General features: G+C 36.9%; 1 protein-coding gene across 1 annotated transcript in view; it reads left to right on the top strand.

Annotated features, from left to right (window-relative positions):
- The window catches only part of ano3 (anoctamin 3), a 58,136-nt gene that overhangs the window by 9,743 nt on the left and 30,924 nt on the right, over positions 1 to 17,469 (top strand). Inside the window, exons 2-4 of the mRNA XM_066667126.1 lie at positions 10,830 to 11,069; positions 16,312 to 16,442; positions 16,810 to 16,965. Of these exons, the coding sequence (XP_066523223.1) occupies positions 10,830 to 11,069; positions 16,312 to 16,442; positions 16,810 to 16,965 (527 nt within the window). The remainder of the gene's footprint in view (positions 1 to 10,829; positions 11,070 to 16,311; positions 16,443 to 16,809; positions 16,966 to 17,469) is intronic.

The following is a 17,469-nucleotide window of genomic DNA, read 5'->3' as shown; positions in this document are numbered from 1 at the left end:
ATCTACCTTAGTCATCCAGGAGTGTTACACTTTCCCTGTAAACTGTCTCATTTCAGAGTCAAAATCAGGTCTTACAATACAATTCTTCTCATAAATTAGTTTCTCTTTGTACTTTTTATTGATTAAACACATTTTGATAAAAGGCAGGAGGTTTAACCCCAGTATTTGAGGTGGAATGAAGCAAAATGATTGATTTGTTGGTTTTTATCACCTTGTAATGAACTGTGTTGTGGCTATTTAATTTTTGGATGGTTGTTGTTACTGTAAAAGGTCTGTAAATTGACAGTAAAATACGGGCAGCTGTGGTTGTCAGAACTGCACCATAAAATATACAGCTATAATGTTGATATTACAGTCTTCTCTTTCCCCAGCTGTAAATTTTCAATTTAAAACCTCTTTGTTTACAATACATTACTGGGGAAATAAAAGATATACAGTGTTAAATTGAATTGAATGCATAGATTTGCCAACGACTTAACATGAAAATACTCTGACAAATACAATGTTGGACTATGAGACATCGCCATACTGCAAATAGAGCATGTCTCCATTATGCAGCTTTTAAAAGGGTGTAGTGCAGAGAGGAGCCAGGAAACAGGCAGCATTTAGGCTTGGTGTGTGATGAGATTCAGGGGGTGCCACACTCCAGTGCTCAGACACAGGTTGATGGTGAACAACCCTGACCAACACACATCTTGTCACATACCAACAACAGACATGGGAAAATACTCACACATTCACAAAATAATCCACGAAAACACAAAGCCCCAAACACAAAGAAATACATTGAATAAACTCTGAAATACACAGAAAGCTGCTAGGCCTGATGGGAGCTCTTTCATGAGTCACAGTTTTTCCCAATCCCAATCACAGTTTCTTTATTTATATATTTTTGTCTGATATACGTATTTATTATATTTTACAGTTACTGAAAATGCATTCAAACTTTATAGAGTTTACAGACTTTGAAAATATTTCACATAAAATCTACAGATGTTTTTTACAGTGTATGTTAGCTGAAACAGGCAGAGTAATGCTTAAAGAGAAATTTCTAGAGTGGAAATATTGTGAGATTTTGTCACTCATAAAATTTCTCTCAGCCAGCCACATTGCAAGGTCAGAAATAATTGGCGTATCCTATCACACTGCCGGACCCCACAAGTATTAACTAGAATGATGTGAAGTGGATATATTGCAGATTATCATAGAAGTATTATATATCATACAGTGTCTTATAATATTAGTAAAATGTTTTGTTTGAGGAAGTGAAATGTACTTGAGGACGAGAGAGGCTTGTAGATGAGAAGAGGAAGGATGGGCTGTTTTCCAGGCCTATAGCAGGGGACAAAGAGTGAGGATTATCTAATCCCTTCCACTGAAGTAGCAATACGCCAGTGGCAGACTAGTGTAATGCCATGATGAACTCTGCAAAGCTTGGGTGAAGTGCCATCTGCCCATAGCTACATGATCAGCCACTGGTCTCCAGGCAACAGATGACTGACAGCTATCATCAGCCAAGGGCTTTTTAGTACATCAGTAATACAGTGTCAACAATCCCACAGTTGCATATACAGTACTGCTATGCAAAATTTGAAATTACATTTGGCCTTCTATAATAACTAGTGTTATTAAATATAAACATATACAGCTATATAAACATATATAACATATTGGCATGCTATCAGCAAGCCATTAGAGGGTATTTTTAAATGCTTTATTAAATATTTTGAATGCGTGTTTAGTATGAATTTTACAACTATAGTGGTTTCTCAGCCAATCAGACTTGAGGAATAGATCCCACTTTTTGACACAAAATGACAGAAAACATAACAAACCTACACAATGTAATAACAAATAAAATGATGACACATTTGAGTGTGGAAGTGTGTTGGATAGAACGCATTTAATCTAATTCATGTGTAAGGAGCAAAAGGGCCAGAAAACGGTGAGAACGAGAGATAGCTGCATAAGTAGGACTGTATCTAATTACCCCACTATCTTGATGTGTGTCTTCATGCTTCTTCATACTCCCATGCTGTGTGAGATGCTTTTTTTTCAGAGCTTATTATTTATTCGCCACATAGAAGAATAATGTGTTGTTACCTTAGTTAGATCTTGAAACCTAATCTGCCTTTGTCTTTTTTCAGTTTCTCAGTTTAAAGGCTTTTTTTATTATTAATTTATTTGTGCAGAAGCCCCAAATGCAAAAATCTTTTTATTTTTAAAAATGTTAAACATTTTTTAATCTTTTTTCTCTCTGATAAACTGTTTTATTTAGAGTTATTTATGGAGTGTTGATATTAAGTTCATTGATTTTTAATAAATAAGAAAGAAAATATTTCTCAGTTTTAAATACTTGGATGTGTCTAACACTTTCCTGGGCATTACATAAGAATGTACACATACATAGGTTCTGTATAAAGTGTGCAAGATGTATGCTACAATGTCAGATTTTGTCCAGAAAATAAGAAAAGAGCCATAAAAATGATGGAGAACTGCAAGAGTTCTTTGGTAAAGAAAATGGTTCTATTTTCTACTCTCAATCTGAAGAACTCCTTCATGACTCAATAAATCCTTTAATCATGCCAGTGGTTCTTTGAGTGTTCAGGCTTCTGTATAGAACCATTCTCTTTGCTAAAGAACACCTATAGAACCATCATTTTTAAGTGTCTAGATAAGTTTAAGTGTCCAATAATGTCCAGATAAGTAAGATCAGTAATGTCCAGATCAATAAGTTAAATGCCCAGAATAACTACCAATATCCTCAGTATCTTCTATTAACTGGATACAGCTATGTTAACTATATATAAATAACAGTAAGCTGAAGAGGTTCTCTATTTATGGCCCTTAAATGACACATCTAAATGAATTCATTCATTGTCTGAAATGGCTTATCCAGTTCAGGGTGGCAGTGGGTCTGGTTGTACAGTTATAAGCTCTATAACACAATCCAAACATGGCAAAACGTTAAGATTTTAATGTCATTAACAAATATTTTATATAGAATATTGCAAAAAGGCTTACTGTTCATATAACTGAAAGCTGTTTTCAGAAGCTGTTTTCATTTTTTCATAAAGACAGTGCTCACAAAAACAACCAAGAAGTGTCTTGAGAATCCATCAGACTCTTTTTGTTTTCTGGTCAAAGTCCAGATTTAAATTCTACAGAAGATGTTGGGTGTCTCATTAAATACAAACTAACTTAAAAATAATTTTTTGAAGAATACATCAAAGCTAAGTGTAACAATCCTGATTCTACTTTGCCTTGTAGGCAAGGCAGATAAACCTCAAAAAACTGAATATATTCCATTCTAAGACGAGTCCTGGACACATTTACACTTCTACAGCAGGGATTTAGTGAAACCCCAGTCAAGCTCTACCCACAAGTGTCCCACTTTCCTCAGGAAATACACCAGTGATGAATAAAGTTTGAGTTAAATTGACCAAGATAGTTGCAGTTCTAAAAGGAACAGATTTATTCTGCTGCTTGTGCTGGGAAACCTCATGGGCTCACATGTGCCATTCAAAATTGAAGAACTAATTAAAAACTTTTAGAGTGTTATAAAGGCTATTAGTAAAAAAAAAAAAGCAGTAACTGCCCGTAAAATTTTAATTTCAAGCCCTTTTAAGAATTAATCGTTAATTTTAGGCTGTTTCTCACTTTGGTGATTATTAGAAAGTGGGACTGACTTTACTGTATTTGTAAATTGGGTAATGGCCTCTGAGCCCTTCAGATGTGCTTTTTCTGGATCTAGATAAAGACTTTTTAAAGAGATTAATGTGTTTAACCTGATATACCTTAGTTTATCTCACTGAGAAGTAACATCACGTTATTTTACAATTACTCTGGTAATTTATAGTAAATTGCTTACATGTACCTTACATTCACTGGTGTTTAACCATTGTTTTGATGTGTTCATTTTGCTGAGCAAATTAAAAGAAAAGCTTTTTGTCTAAAGCTATGGGATCATTGCTTTGAGGAACCTTTGGAATTTATTTATTTATTTATTATAATATATATTTTTTAGATTACATTTTTTAAAGATTTTAATTAACTGCATTTATCTCATCAGTGGTAATGAACACACAAACACTTAGTAATTCTTTAGCTACAGTCCATGACTTCAAGCAGCACAGTTCCACCATTGCTGGAAGGTTTATGCCTTCTGGATGACACTTGTAATTGGGCATTGTAACCTTAGGCTCATATGCAACTGCTCCTGAGCATCAACTTCTATTACAAGTGCTTTTCTATGGAGATTATACAAGCTGTGTGTGGGCCATTGGGCTCCTAGGTCAGGAGTCCAACAGAATTTTGTGTACCTTATTTGCTGAATTCACCCGTTAGAAAGGGTCAAAATATTCTTTTGAGTATGTGGTATGATTTAAAAACAGATTTTATTTGCGCATATCATGGTTTTCAGAACCAATCATTAATATTTTATAAATGATTCACCATCATTTACTCTATTTAGTCACAGTGTAGAATGGACACTTATATGGGGTCACAAGAAAAAGTGATGTGACAGAGATAAATAGACATGGTTTCCAGCTCTGTATATTGCAATAACATTCTATAGAATACATAGGACATCTCTCTCTCTCTCTCTCTCTCTCTCTCTCTCTCTGGCCTATAAAATGTGTCTGTTAGTAGGGCATCTCAATGTAAGCTCTTGAGTGCTGGTGGCTGTATGTGGAGTGAGAGGATGAATGGATGAATAATACAAAGTCTGGAGGGCAGAAACATGGAGAGGTTATGGCAGAGGAACCCACTGACCTAATTTTCTTCTCACTTATTTCACACTCAATCCATATCCTCAAGGAGGGAAACTTCCAGTGTGCACTCTACACTTGTTTTCCCCCTTAAATAACATGCCAGTTGTTGACATTGCATTTTGGCTTTAGCTTTTGATGCCTTAATATTAAAGCGTAGTGAAGCTCAAGATTAAAAGGCTATCCTTCATTTTTACTCCTGCGAAGATATTTAAATGGGTTAATGTACTAAGAAAGAACAATTGTAATTCATTTCTGCATGACCAATCTGTCTTTTACATTTAGGCTGCTATTATCCTGCACTGAGTTAGGAAATAGTCCTTTTAATTGAAGAATTTGCTTATTTTAAAGGGCACCCATTGTGGACTGAAAAACCCCCAAAAACATTTAAATTGGACACTTAAATTGGATCCAACCACCAGAACCTGACCTTCTGAGTGCTCTAATGGCTGAATGCTGTCAAATACGGTAAAGCCTTCCCAAAACACAGAAGCTGTTAGTGCAGTGAACGGAGAACATACTTCTTATTAATAACACTGACTGAAGAAAACATGTTGGATGAGCAGTTGTACACAAACATTTGTCCATTCAGTTTCTATGGAGATACTTTCTGATTGATGCAGTGTGGATATAGCCACAACTCCACTGAAACAGTTCCACAGAACCCTTAGAGATGTAGATATCAAGACTTCTATGTTTTGTAATAAATCTATTTAATATATTCAGAATTATACTTCAAGATATAAAGATTACAGTCATTTGGAATTGGTACCGTTCTCATTAAAATATGATGTTGCAGCTGTGAATAAGTACTAAACATATGTTCTCTGTTAGGATAATTGTAGTGTCTGCAGGTTTATTTAGTTTGTCTGTAACTGTTATTTTCCTGGTGGCACAGTGGAGCAGCAGGTAGTGTCGCAGTCACACAACTCCAGGGACCTGGAGGTTGTGGGTTCGATTCCTGCTCTGGGTGACTGTCTGTGAGGAGTTGGTGTGTTCTCCCTGTGTCTGCGTGAGTTCCTCCCACAGTCCAAAAACACATGCTGGTAGGTGGATTGGCGACTCAAAAGTGTCTGTAGGTGTCTGTGTTACCCTGAATTGGATAAGCGCTTACAGATAATGAATGAATGTTATTTTCCTCCAGTGATATTCTACATCCTGAAATTTTGTTCCATAATAATTTTACCAGTTGTATTTCTAAGCTACTGTACTGAGAATCTCAGATTCCATGTCTTTCGAATAAAAATCATGTTTCTTTAAGGGTTCTTTAATAACACATTTGTATTTAGAACCCTTAACTAGTGCTGCCCCCCCGATGTCGATGAGTCGGATCATCAGTCGGAGACCCTTCAGTCAACTGAGATTCTTCAGGTCGAGCACTAGAGAGTTTTGTTTGTTTGTTTATTTTTTTAACAGGCACAAACTTACAAAACATGCACAGGGTCACATATTAATGAAGAATTATAACTAATGTGCATAATACATTATTCTTGTAGATCTATCTGGTGACTTGCTAAAAACATCCTTGTGAAAACCTGCTTGTTCACTTACGGGAAGCTGAAGCTGAAAAGCTGAGTAGTAGTAGGGGCAGTAGTAGTAGTACGGGTTGTAGTAGTAGTAGTAGGGGCAGTAGTAGTCTACGGCGTAGGGTTCACCTCAACATGTTGCCTTTGAGGCAAAAGCATAAACTGGGCTTTAGACTAACAATAAAGATGGACTGCTGGAGAAGAAATGCGAATCAATATCCAAATATCCAAAGATCCAATATCCAAAGCTGTCCACAGCAAGTATGACCACTCATCTGCCTTGTGGTTTATATGTCAGTCCAGTCTTTCGTTTTGAGTAAGTTTCATGTGCAGGAATTCAAATGACTGAAGAGAAGACAAAGGTTTGCTGGTTCTTCTTAAATATTTCAGAACATAAATCACATGTGTTTATTTTGTTTATTTTCTTTTTTTACTTCTAAGATTTATTTATACATAAAGATAAATACTGACTCCTAATAAACCTGCAAAAGACAATTTTCAGAGAAAATTTCAGAGTGGTGTCTCCAGTGAATTCTGTTAAAAATCTTCTGGCCTATTTTTGTTTAATCTAAAAATAATTAAATTAACATAATAATTAAAACATTAACAATTATTCCAATATTGAGTAATTTGGTGTGTTAATGTAGTTTTTTAACGAATTTTTATGTTTAAAGCCAAAAGAAATATGTAAATATGCTTTCTTCCTGTTGAATGTCCGTAATTTTGTAACACACAGCGTTGTGAGTTGTTTGAAGTGTCTCAATTGTTTATTCATTTACACATAAATTTTAATGTGGTGGGGGAAAAAATACAGGAGCTTATTTTAAACATAAATACATGTGTGCTTTCTGTCTCATTCCACAAATGCATGGCGTTTAAATTATGTTTCATCATAGGCAGTGTCTCTTCTATCGATGATAGATGTTTAAAAATATATTCAAATGTCTCTGTTCTAGGACAGCCGTACCCTTAACATTCAAAGACCCTTTTGCGGGGTTAAATGTTTCCTAGCATTATAGAGGGGTTCTTCAGACTGATGGAGAATGTGCTATAGATGGTTTTATATAGCACCTGTATGACACCAGAAGCAAGCACACCCTTCAGTTTATTCCAATATCAATCACTGACCTTTTCCTTTGGTGCTGGTAATCACACTGCAGCGTATTAGCATGAGATCATCCACAATGCACAATGATTCATGTTTTTTGATAAACTTGATTTAGATTTTCACATGATACTGGGGTTTAGGGTTGTTGAGATGTGATGTTGTCTGATTGCAGGGAAGCAGAGGGAGGGGAAATGCAGGAATTGAGGATAATGTGATTGTGAAATGATGCTGTGTGGATATATGAGGAGCTGTCAGGGAAATTTGCTGCTTTACCCTGTAATGGGATTACATAATAGTGAGGGAGAGATTGTTTCTCTAACGATTGGCATCCATTCTTCTCTCTCTCTCTCTCTCGCTCTCTCTCTCTCTTTCTGTCCGTCCGTCTGTGGATCTGTTGGAACAGGTTGACTGTCTGGACCTCATACATGGACACATTCCTGTAAACATAACAAACACACACACACACACACACACACACACACACACACACACACACACACACACACACATAATAACCTTCCAATAAGAGAGTCCTTATATCATCATCAACATTTTCATCATCATCATTTTCATAATCAGAACTAAATCCTGCACTATTACCTCTCTCTCTCTCTCACTCATGCACTCACTCATCCTCCCCATATTGTTCATACTTTGTCTCCACACCTCTGGACTCTAGTTATGCAGGATTATGATAACACAATTTGCTTCACTGTCTAACTCTTTCACACACAAACACACACACACACACACACACACACAGTGAGAGAGAGAGAGAGAGAGATAGGATTAGGTTTCTCCTTGATAAACCCATTTTATCCAGCTCTCTGGCCTAAAGCAAGATTAAGAGAAGGATTGCACATTAGATGAATCCTTTATATACTAATGTATTTATGAATATAAACTTACACAGCATTGAATCCACAGGCTCATAGAGCTGTATACATTTGTGAAACTGTTTTCAATGTTTATGCTGTGGACTCTTATTCTTATTCTCAGCTTTATTTTGAGTTTTTTTTAACCTCTTGATGAACCACATAGAATGTATAATACATTATTTGGGCTGTCACTGTTGGTTTTGTTTTAGTAATAATTGTTTTTATTTATTTGTTATTATTACTTTGGTTTTGAAGCCAGAAAATGAACCAAAATTACTGGAAAAAATAAAAGAAGTATGTAAAGAAGTGCACAGAAATGGATGTGTATTACAGGCTCTGAATCCTACTGTAAGAGAAGGAATATAGGGAATTTCATTACCATCATGCAAATTGACTAATCAGTGAGATTTATTGAGAGGGTACATTGCTGGTAATTGAGTTAAATAGAGTAATCACAGCAGCTAATATCATAGCTCTAAACACGCTAGAGGCTATAAAAAGGTAATGTGGGTGAAATAGTCCATTTTTGTGTTTTTCAGATTAATGACTGTACAAATAGTACATTGACAGTGAATGACAGTTGCTTGTTTGGAATAAAAATGGTCTTGTTCCAACGGTATATTCCCATTACTCCCATCATACTCCTACTCTTTCATTATTTCTCTCTTTTTTGGTTTAAAACTCATCCTTCTTTTGCAAAGCCTAATGAAACAGGCAGTAAATCAGAATTACTGGAAAGAAGACTTAGCCTGGTACAAATCTAAAAGTTCTGAAACAGGTTTATATCTCGAAGGTGGTTTAAACTGCAGGTATAGGATGTTTACTGTGGAGCCAAGGGAAGTGTGGAGAAGACACTTCAATATAGGAGATTTATGATGCCATTGTACACAGGCCTATGGTGGATTTCCTCTCCAATTTCCCTCCCATATGATAACATCAATTAAATAATGCCTGTGCAAATACCTTCTGAACAGTGTCCAAGTGCTGTTTACTGAGCTGTAACATTCTGTTTGCCTCTTCTTCTCGACATAGACAACAGTTGAGTAGAAAAGTGCTATTGATTAATGGCACATTGTGTTGGTGAAACTGTAAGAGGTGTGTCAATAGAGCTCTAGTGCCATAAACATACAGTTACACACATTTATCACACACACACACACACACACACACACACACACACATTCCTCACCTTGTGAAATGATGAACAAGAAAAGAATGTCATTGTGGTCTTCATAGACGCCTACACGATTAATTCTTCAGATGTGTTTTATTTTTTACTCGTCCTGGTTTGCCTCTTAGCAACCCTTTCAGTTATATTTCATAATTAAAAAATAGCTCTCAGCCAGCTCACACTCTACACGCTCTACCACTTTCCACTTATATTTACGCATCTCTCTCTCTCTCTCTCTGTCTCTCACTCTCTCTCTCTCTGTCTTTCTCTCTCTCCCCCTCTGACTGTTCCCTGTGTGTGTGTGTATTGGTCTCTCTAGCCCCATCATAAGCTGCAGACTTACCAATGTTTTTTACTGCTTCCCCTCCTTATGTCCTTTTTAAAGGGGGTTTTCATAAGGCTTTCCCAGCCTAAGACTAGAGAGAGAGAGAGAGAGAGAGAGAGAGAGAGTCTGCCTGCATGTGAGAAATGAGAGTAAGATCAATGCAGCTGTTCTCTAGAAGGTCATCATGGGGAGAATTCCACAACAGAAATTAGGTCTGAAAAGAGCTCTGGGTTTGCATTTTCTCTTAGCTCCCTCCATTGTTGTACTAATGACTAAACCATTCTACTGAAGCCACAAGGACACTAATATATTAAGAAACTCAGTCAAAGCATGGGGACTCCTATCTCTATAGCCCTTGTAATTTACCAGTCTGCTAGTCTTTCAGCTGAAGTACAACGTCTTGACTTTCACACTTTGTTGAAATGACCTGGAAACGAAGACTTGTGTAGCTGTGCATTGTGTTATGGAATGATTTTTAATTGCAGGCGAAGCTATTAGCCTGGCATTATTTTTGCCAGATGGGACACCAGCAAGCAGATGCTGCCCATCTTCCTCTAGAGCATTAAGACTCCTCACGAGGGATTTGGTCATGATTGAGAGTTTTCTCACAACATCTTTATCACGGTTTTAAAATAAACAGCCAGGGTTTTTTTTATATGTGATGGGACAGTTAGCAATCAGTGGTTTTGCTTTGAACAAAAAACTGCACAACACTGAATTATTCAGCCAGAGAATAATCTTTCCTGTACTGTGTCTGAAAAGATGCCTCTAGCACTTGCTATTCCATTTAGTTAACACTCTGTGTTCAGTTTAATTAATATATGGGGTCTAGTGCTTTAAATGTGTTATACTTTTTTTAGAATGGCGTGCTGACTCTCGTTTCTTTTTCTCTTGTTTCTTTTTTCTTGTATTTCTAATTCATTTCTTTTTCTGTCCTTTCTTTCCTTCTCTTACATTGTCTCTTCATCTTTCCTTCCTTCTCTTACATTGTCTCTTCATCTTTCCTTCTTTCTCTCTCTCTCTCATTCTCTCTCTCTCTCTCTCTGCAGGTATGCACACCAGTATTAGTGAGATACTGAAGGAAAAGACCCTGAAGCCATCTCGTCGCAGTCTGCCATGTCTGGCTCAGAGTCAGACACATCCTCACAACCTCAATCACTTCCTCTCTGTGCCTCTGAGTCCGGAGCCCAAAGCAAACACCAACACAAATACAAACACAAACACAACCACAACCACAACCAGCCACAGCGTCAGTGCCTCCTGCACACACATCACCGCTAAACCTACAGGTACTAAGCATGAGCACACACACACACACACACACACAAACATATTACACTTCTGCCTTCATTTCATAAAACCTAGACAGATTCCCTCCTCTATTCCCTTATGGAATTTGTGTCTACATTCCACTTTTTTAATGAGTTAATGAATGTTACAAAATGGCCATGATTTATTTGTGCAATAAGTTCACTGTTCAAAACTTGTTTAAACACTTGACAGCTGTCAGGTCCATACTAAAATAATCATTTTTCAAATGTTATAAATGCTATATTAGGACTTTCAGCGATCAATAGTAATTCTACATTATTGCCCACAATACAGTTCTGGCTCGAAAATTAGCTGCTAAATCACCTTCCTGAAATTTATCCTGTCATTACACCAGCAACTGCTCGCAGAGCATCATCAGTAAGTGCTCCTGTTCTGTTATTTCTTCTGTTCCCAGAGGAGCCTCTTTTATAAACACACACACACACACACACACACACACACACAGTGAAAGTGCTGCTGACTGTTTCAAGCACATTTTCATTCCACAGGTGGCAGAGAAAACACTTGTCTGATCTAAATGCTGCTTCATGCTCAGTCTAAAATTAATCTTGCATGATTTTGGTAATACAGAGGTGCGACAAACATACCTAAATTGTCGTATCATAAAAGATGTCATGAAAATGAATACAGTAACTAACACAGAACATTATATATTTTTTTTATTCGTATATACCATTTTTTCTATTACTTCTATGTACCTGTTAGCATTAGCATTATCTGATACTCAAGCCTTCAGTTTCAGCATCAGAAAAGAAAACAGTGATATCATATTTGAATTGTGTTGATTTAATATGAGGTAGTGTTGCAGTCACACAGCTCCAGGGCCCTGGAGGTTGTGGGTTCGATTCCCACTCCGGGTGACTGTCTGTGAGGAGTTGGTGTGTTCTCCCCGTGTCTGCGTGGGTTTCCTCCGGGTGCTCCGGTTTCCTCCCACAGTTCAAAAACACACGTTGGTAGGTGGATTGGTGACTCAAAAGTGTCCGTAGGTGTGAATGTGTGTGTGTGTGTCTGTGTGTGTGTGTGTGTGTGTGTGTGTGTGTCTGTGTGGCCCTGTGAAGGACTGGCGCCCCCTCCAGGGTGTATTCCTGCCTTGTGCCCAATGATTCCAGGTAGGCTCTGGACCCACCGCGACCCTGAATTGGGTAAGTGGTTACAGATAATGAATGAATGAATGAATGATTTAATATGGTTATTCATGTACTCCTAGTATTAGCATTTTGTATATTTTTATATATTTTATCAATTGTGACCTGTCAGTTTATCAGTTACATTTAATGCACAGCCTCAGACAGTGCTATAATCCCTGATATGATAATGTGTTAGATGTATTATCAGTGTTTTATTGTGGGGTTACTATGACAGATTTTGGCCACATGAAAGGATGCTCAGTGTTCAACATTATTATTATTATTAATATTATTATTATTATTATTATTATTATTATTATTATTATTATTATTATTATCTTTCATTTTTATGTTCAAAAACTATTGACATTTTCGACCAAAACCAATTAAAAATAACAATAATCATTTTTTATGTGAACAACAGGCAATTAAAACATCCTTTCTATTAGATGATTTAGTGATATGATGATTATTTCTCAGTTAAATGTATATGTTATTGCATGAGAAGCAAGTGGAGTTGCTTAGTTCATTGGATTATAAAAAGCTGTCATATTTCTTAAAACCTGTTGTATTTCTCGCAGGTTATTCCTTGGGTGAATCATATGATTTGAAATAGATTAGAGCGATTTGTTTTTTTTAGTACAAAAGTATCCCAGAAAATGATTGCACTTTATCAGTGAACCATTGGTTAAATCATTCAAGACCTAGGACTGTTCTAAAAATAGAGCAAGGTATTTAGTTATCTCAGAGCTGACTGCTGGACTGCAGAGTAGAGCATCAGGCCACTCACCTGATACCTTTATAGATGTTTTTGTCTTCTTTCATTCCCTCCAGCTTATGGTTGTAGATTTACCCTCAGAGAAGAACTCTGTTTTGTGTGATTTTAGTCCGTCAGTTAGTGAGTTAACTGCCTTTGTGATTGAAGATTGAGTAATAAGTCACTGCCAAAACAGTATTGCCAGAAGGTGGCGAGAAATCGTGCTCATATGTTTCTGTCAGGATCTTCATTCACAGAACATTTATATTCATTTGAACATTTGCATTCTGCACAGGCAGCCACAATATTCAGAAATTGCTTTTTGTATAACATGAAGCATCCAGTGTATTTACACTATACACCAAACATTTCTGGACACTAGTTTGTCTGAATGTTTTTCTGAAACTAAGGGTATTAGTATGAAGATGTCCCCATTTTGCAGCACCAATAGCTTCTTCTGTTCTAAGGCCTTTCAGGAGACGCTCGAACATTTCTGTGAGGATTGGATGGATTTCAGAACATGCAAGCATTACTAAGGTCAGACACTGATGTTGGATGATTAGTTCTGGATCACAAACACCAGCACAAATCATCATAAGATGTTGGATTGTTTTCCATCATTTCAGAGATCATAGTATCACTGCTCCATAGCCCAGTGCTGGGGCTTAATCTCTAGACCATGCTTGGTGGCCATGGTGATCTGTGCCTTTCTATGGAGCTTGTTCAAGCTGTGTGTACACTTGAATGCCTGTGTTCACAGTGAGTGCACTTTTAAAAAGCTGAATTTATTAATTTGTTCATTCATTCATTGTCTGTAACCACTTATTAAGTTAAGGGTCATGGTAAGGGTACATCTTTCATAATAGTTAAGACAGTAATAAGCCTTACTGAATGGTTAGGTAAAGTCTCAGTAAGGTTAACAAACAAGAACTAGCATTATCTTGCATTCTATTTCGTATTTTGATAAATTTAAACATTATTTATTCACTTAGTAATGCTTATTACAGTCTTATCACTTACTACTACTGTTAATTAATATACCTAATATACTCTTACTGTAAAGAGTTACCATGTATTCTGTTATCTGCTTTGTTGCTTTTAGTGGTTACTGCTGAGGGAATTCTCCTGTTGCACAGAATGAGTTGACTTTTATGCGGCAGGAAGTGCATATTGATGATGTTAGTTAGTGGGAGGAGATAAATCGATTAGACTAGAGTCAATTGTCCTTAGGGTAGTCCGAGGACACTTAATAAAATAGCTGAATGTTGCTGTTCCATCCACACTGCTTAGAGGATGCTGACAGCACTACAAAACATTACTGTGCATTTTTAACCCACACAGTGTTATAAACGACTGAATGATTATAACCTATTTTGAATGTATAAGGATTACTGTAAATCTATTTTACATAACATTCTGTGGAACACCTTGCTGTAGGTCATCATTCCTGAATCTATAAAAGCTGGTTCCAGCAAGAGTCTTAACACTGTCTAGTGTGAAATTGACTAAACTGGCCTTTGACAGCTGATGCTTGTTGTAAGTTTATGTCAGTTGTCATGAAATGCTCACAAATGTGTTAGTAGTCTTATATATGTGTTACTGTGTTACTGATTAGGGTTGGGCGGTATAACAGTACTACCGTATACCACGGTATTTAAAAATGTGGACAGTATCTTAAAATGAGGGCGGAATTTATGACATGTGTGTGGTGTGTCAAATTTCGGTTCTGTGTCTTTAAAAGTCGGCTAAAATGTTAATGTGCATTTAAGACAGAATACCAGTAGCCCACTGCAGTTGTAAGTTTAGCACTGAGTTTGGGTTAAAAGAGAAAGGATTTAAGCTGTAAACAGACATAATTCTCATAAAATCCTTCACTCGACTTTGTGCTCACAGGTATGTGACTTTACTCTCTAAATATGTGTGTTTTGAGCCTCAATTCACTGGAAAATCTGCTGCGATGTGCTAAACCACAAGTGCCCGTTAGCACCAGCTGTGCTTTTAAACAGTGTATACTGACTTATTTCGCTTATTTTCGAAACTTTTCTGTTTCTTCAGCACTATTTACTGAAATTTGCGCTCTCTCAGAAACGTGATTTTATCGTCAGCACGTGTGTCGATGTTCACTGTCCGGCTGTGTTTAGCTAAATTCACTTGAATTTGTACTCAAATATATAAGGCTCAGTGCAGTGTGACAGAGCACCCCCTCCCCACTGTATTACTGTATACCGAGATAATATTTTGAGGCGGTATTACGGTATGAAAAATGTGGATACCACCCATTCCTACTACTGGTGTTTTTAATTTGTTGATTTGCCTCCATTTTTTTTCTGCAGCACAGCCTTTGTACCACCAGCACAATGACCTTCTTCATCATTTGAAGATTGTTATGCCCTTCATCATCTCAGTCTTTTTAGCAGCACTGCATCTCAAGTACACGCATCAAGCCTCTTCTCTCTTCATCCTGATTAGATGCAGGTTGTTAATGGCAGTGAAGATGCAGCTGGATGTTAGGCTCAGCTTTAGATAATGAGCTTTTCTCTGGAGTCCAGACGAGAGATAAGGCCCAAAAATGCGAAATAGGCCAAAGACAGCAGAGGGCAACGATTTGCCTTTGAACTTAAATCAGATCTCGCTCTCTCTCGCTCTCTTTCTCTCTGTGTGTGTGTCCAGTACCAACAAACAAGTGGGCCTAAGGTTAAGGCACTCTGCCAAGTCTTCCTTAAAACTGTAACTTATGACCTGTTAGTAAGGAAGCACAATATACTGTTTGTGAATAGTTATTATCAATATCAATTCTATGTCCTTCAAAAGTCATGATGAAATATGCAAATGTGCCCTGCCAATTGTGGATATGTTTCCAAATTATAGTTCTAGATGATTGACTCTAGGTGTTTTGTTTTATTCAAAGGAAACATTTGTTAGGTGGTTTGCAAAATATAGTCGTAAAGCCAAACCTCACAGTGTGAAGACATGGAAGATGTTTTTACCTTTAAAACATTTGGCAGCATTATTTGATTTGAAGTTTGTTTGAACATTCTTTTAAATAATTTGAAAGTATAATTCAGATTAAATAAAATGAATCATGTATTTAAAAAAGTCCAATTTTGATTTATAACCGAATATTTAGGATTATTAGAGTATTAAATAATCCACATTTGTTATCATGAAAACAAACCAAAAAATTAAGTATATTTTCTATTCATAATTAAAGCAAAGTTGTGTTTTAAATAAATGGAATGCCTGATCTTGTATGCAATATTTCTTTTAACTATGTATTGTGAATTCTCTGTACATTTTCCTCTGTGTCTTTGGTAGATGCAAGGAAGGATCAGTATGTGGAGGAGATGGAGACTGGAGCATATGGGTCCAGAACGGATGAATCTCTGCTCATCCAGCAGAAGCCTCTGTCCAGAGGGAAGCTGGAGGCTCGTACAGATTCTGTTCGGGTACCGCACTATTCTTCTTTCTCTGCTTTATTCTTCCTCTTACACATGCGCACTGTCCACACTACTCAGCAGCACACTTCAGCTCAGTCTGTAGCATGACTAATCATTTCTCTTTCTGTCCGTTATTATAAGAGCACAGAGACCTTAACCATCAGCATTTTCAATAAAGTGAGAACGTAATGTTGAACATATTCTGCTTTGTTGCATGTCTTTGCCCTTGAAAGTAGAACAAGTTAAAATTCTTCAGTAGTTTTGCTGACACTTAAATTGACATGATCAAAGAGTGCTGTGTCATCAATAAAGATCTACCATGTTCAGTTATGTTAAAAGATTTCCTCCTAGGGTTAATGCGTACATTACATTTCAGGGGAATAATTTACCAGTTCCTTCTGGACTTATGTTTCGAGACGGGAAGAAGAGGATCGACTATATCCTGGTGTATAAGAAGTCCAGTCCTCAGGTGGAGAAGAGGTGCACTTTTGAGAGAAACCTGCGGGCAGAAGGACTGATGCTTGAGAAAGAGGTACAGGCAAATATTTCTCATCTCATGACTCCTACTGTATTTCAGTGTTACTTAACATCCAGAAGAAACACCAGGAATTCATATTAATGTCATTTTCAGACAAGTATATATTTAGAAGGACCTTTTATATTTTCTCAGTTTACAGGGGGTGAGTCACAGAGCTATTTGTATTCTGAGAAAATACAAAGTACCAGTGGCCTCCTAGAGTTAGTAACTGTTTATTGTGGAACATGGTTGAAAAGAAACTTCCTGCTGTAGGCAAAGGGCTTTCAGCATTTTTGGAGTCACAGAGACTTCAAAACTATTGTCTGATTTGCAATAAGAAACCATGGGCTGTCTTGCAAGCACAAATGTCAGTTTCATGCAGAAATCCTCACTGTGTGGTGGTGGTGGATGTATATTTTTTTTCAAGAAACTGGGAGTGAGCAGAATAATAGCACCATGCAGACTAACAGATACCTGATGATTTTAGGAGAATAAAATGGCATCCCTTCATCAAGAGGC

The sequence above is a fragment of the Hoplias malabaricus genome, chromosome 4, assembly GCF_029633855.1.
Source record: "Hoplias malabaricus isolate fHopMal1 chromosome 4, fHopMal1.hap1, whole genome shotgun sequence".
Taxonomy (NCBI): Eukaryota; Metazoa; Chordata; class Actinopteri; order Characiformes; family Erythrinidae; genus Hoplias; species Hoplias malabaricus.
The sequence above is the reverse complement of the archived record's forward strand: the minus strand, read 5'-3'. Positions and strand labels throughout refer to the sequence as shown.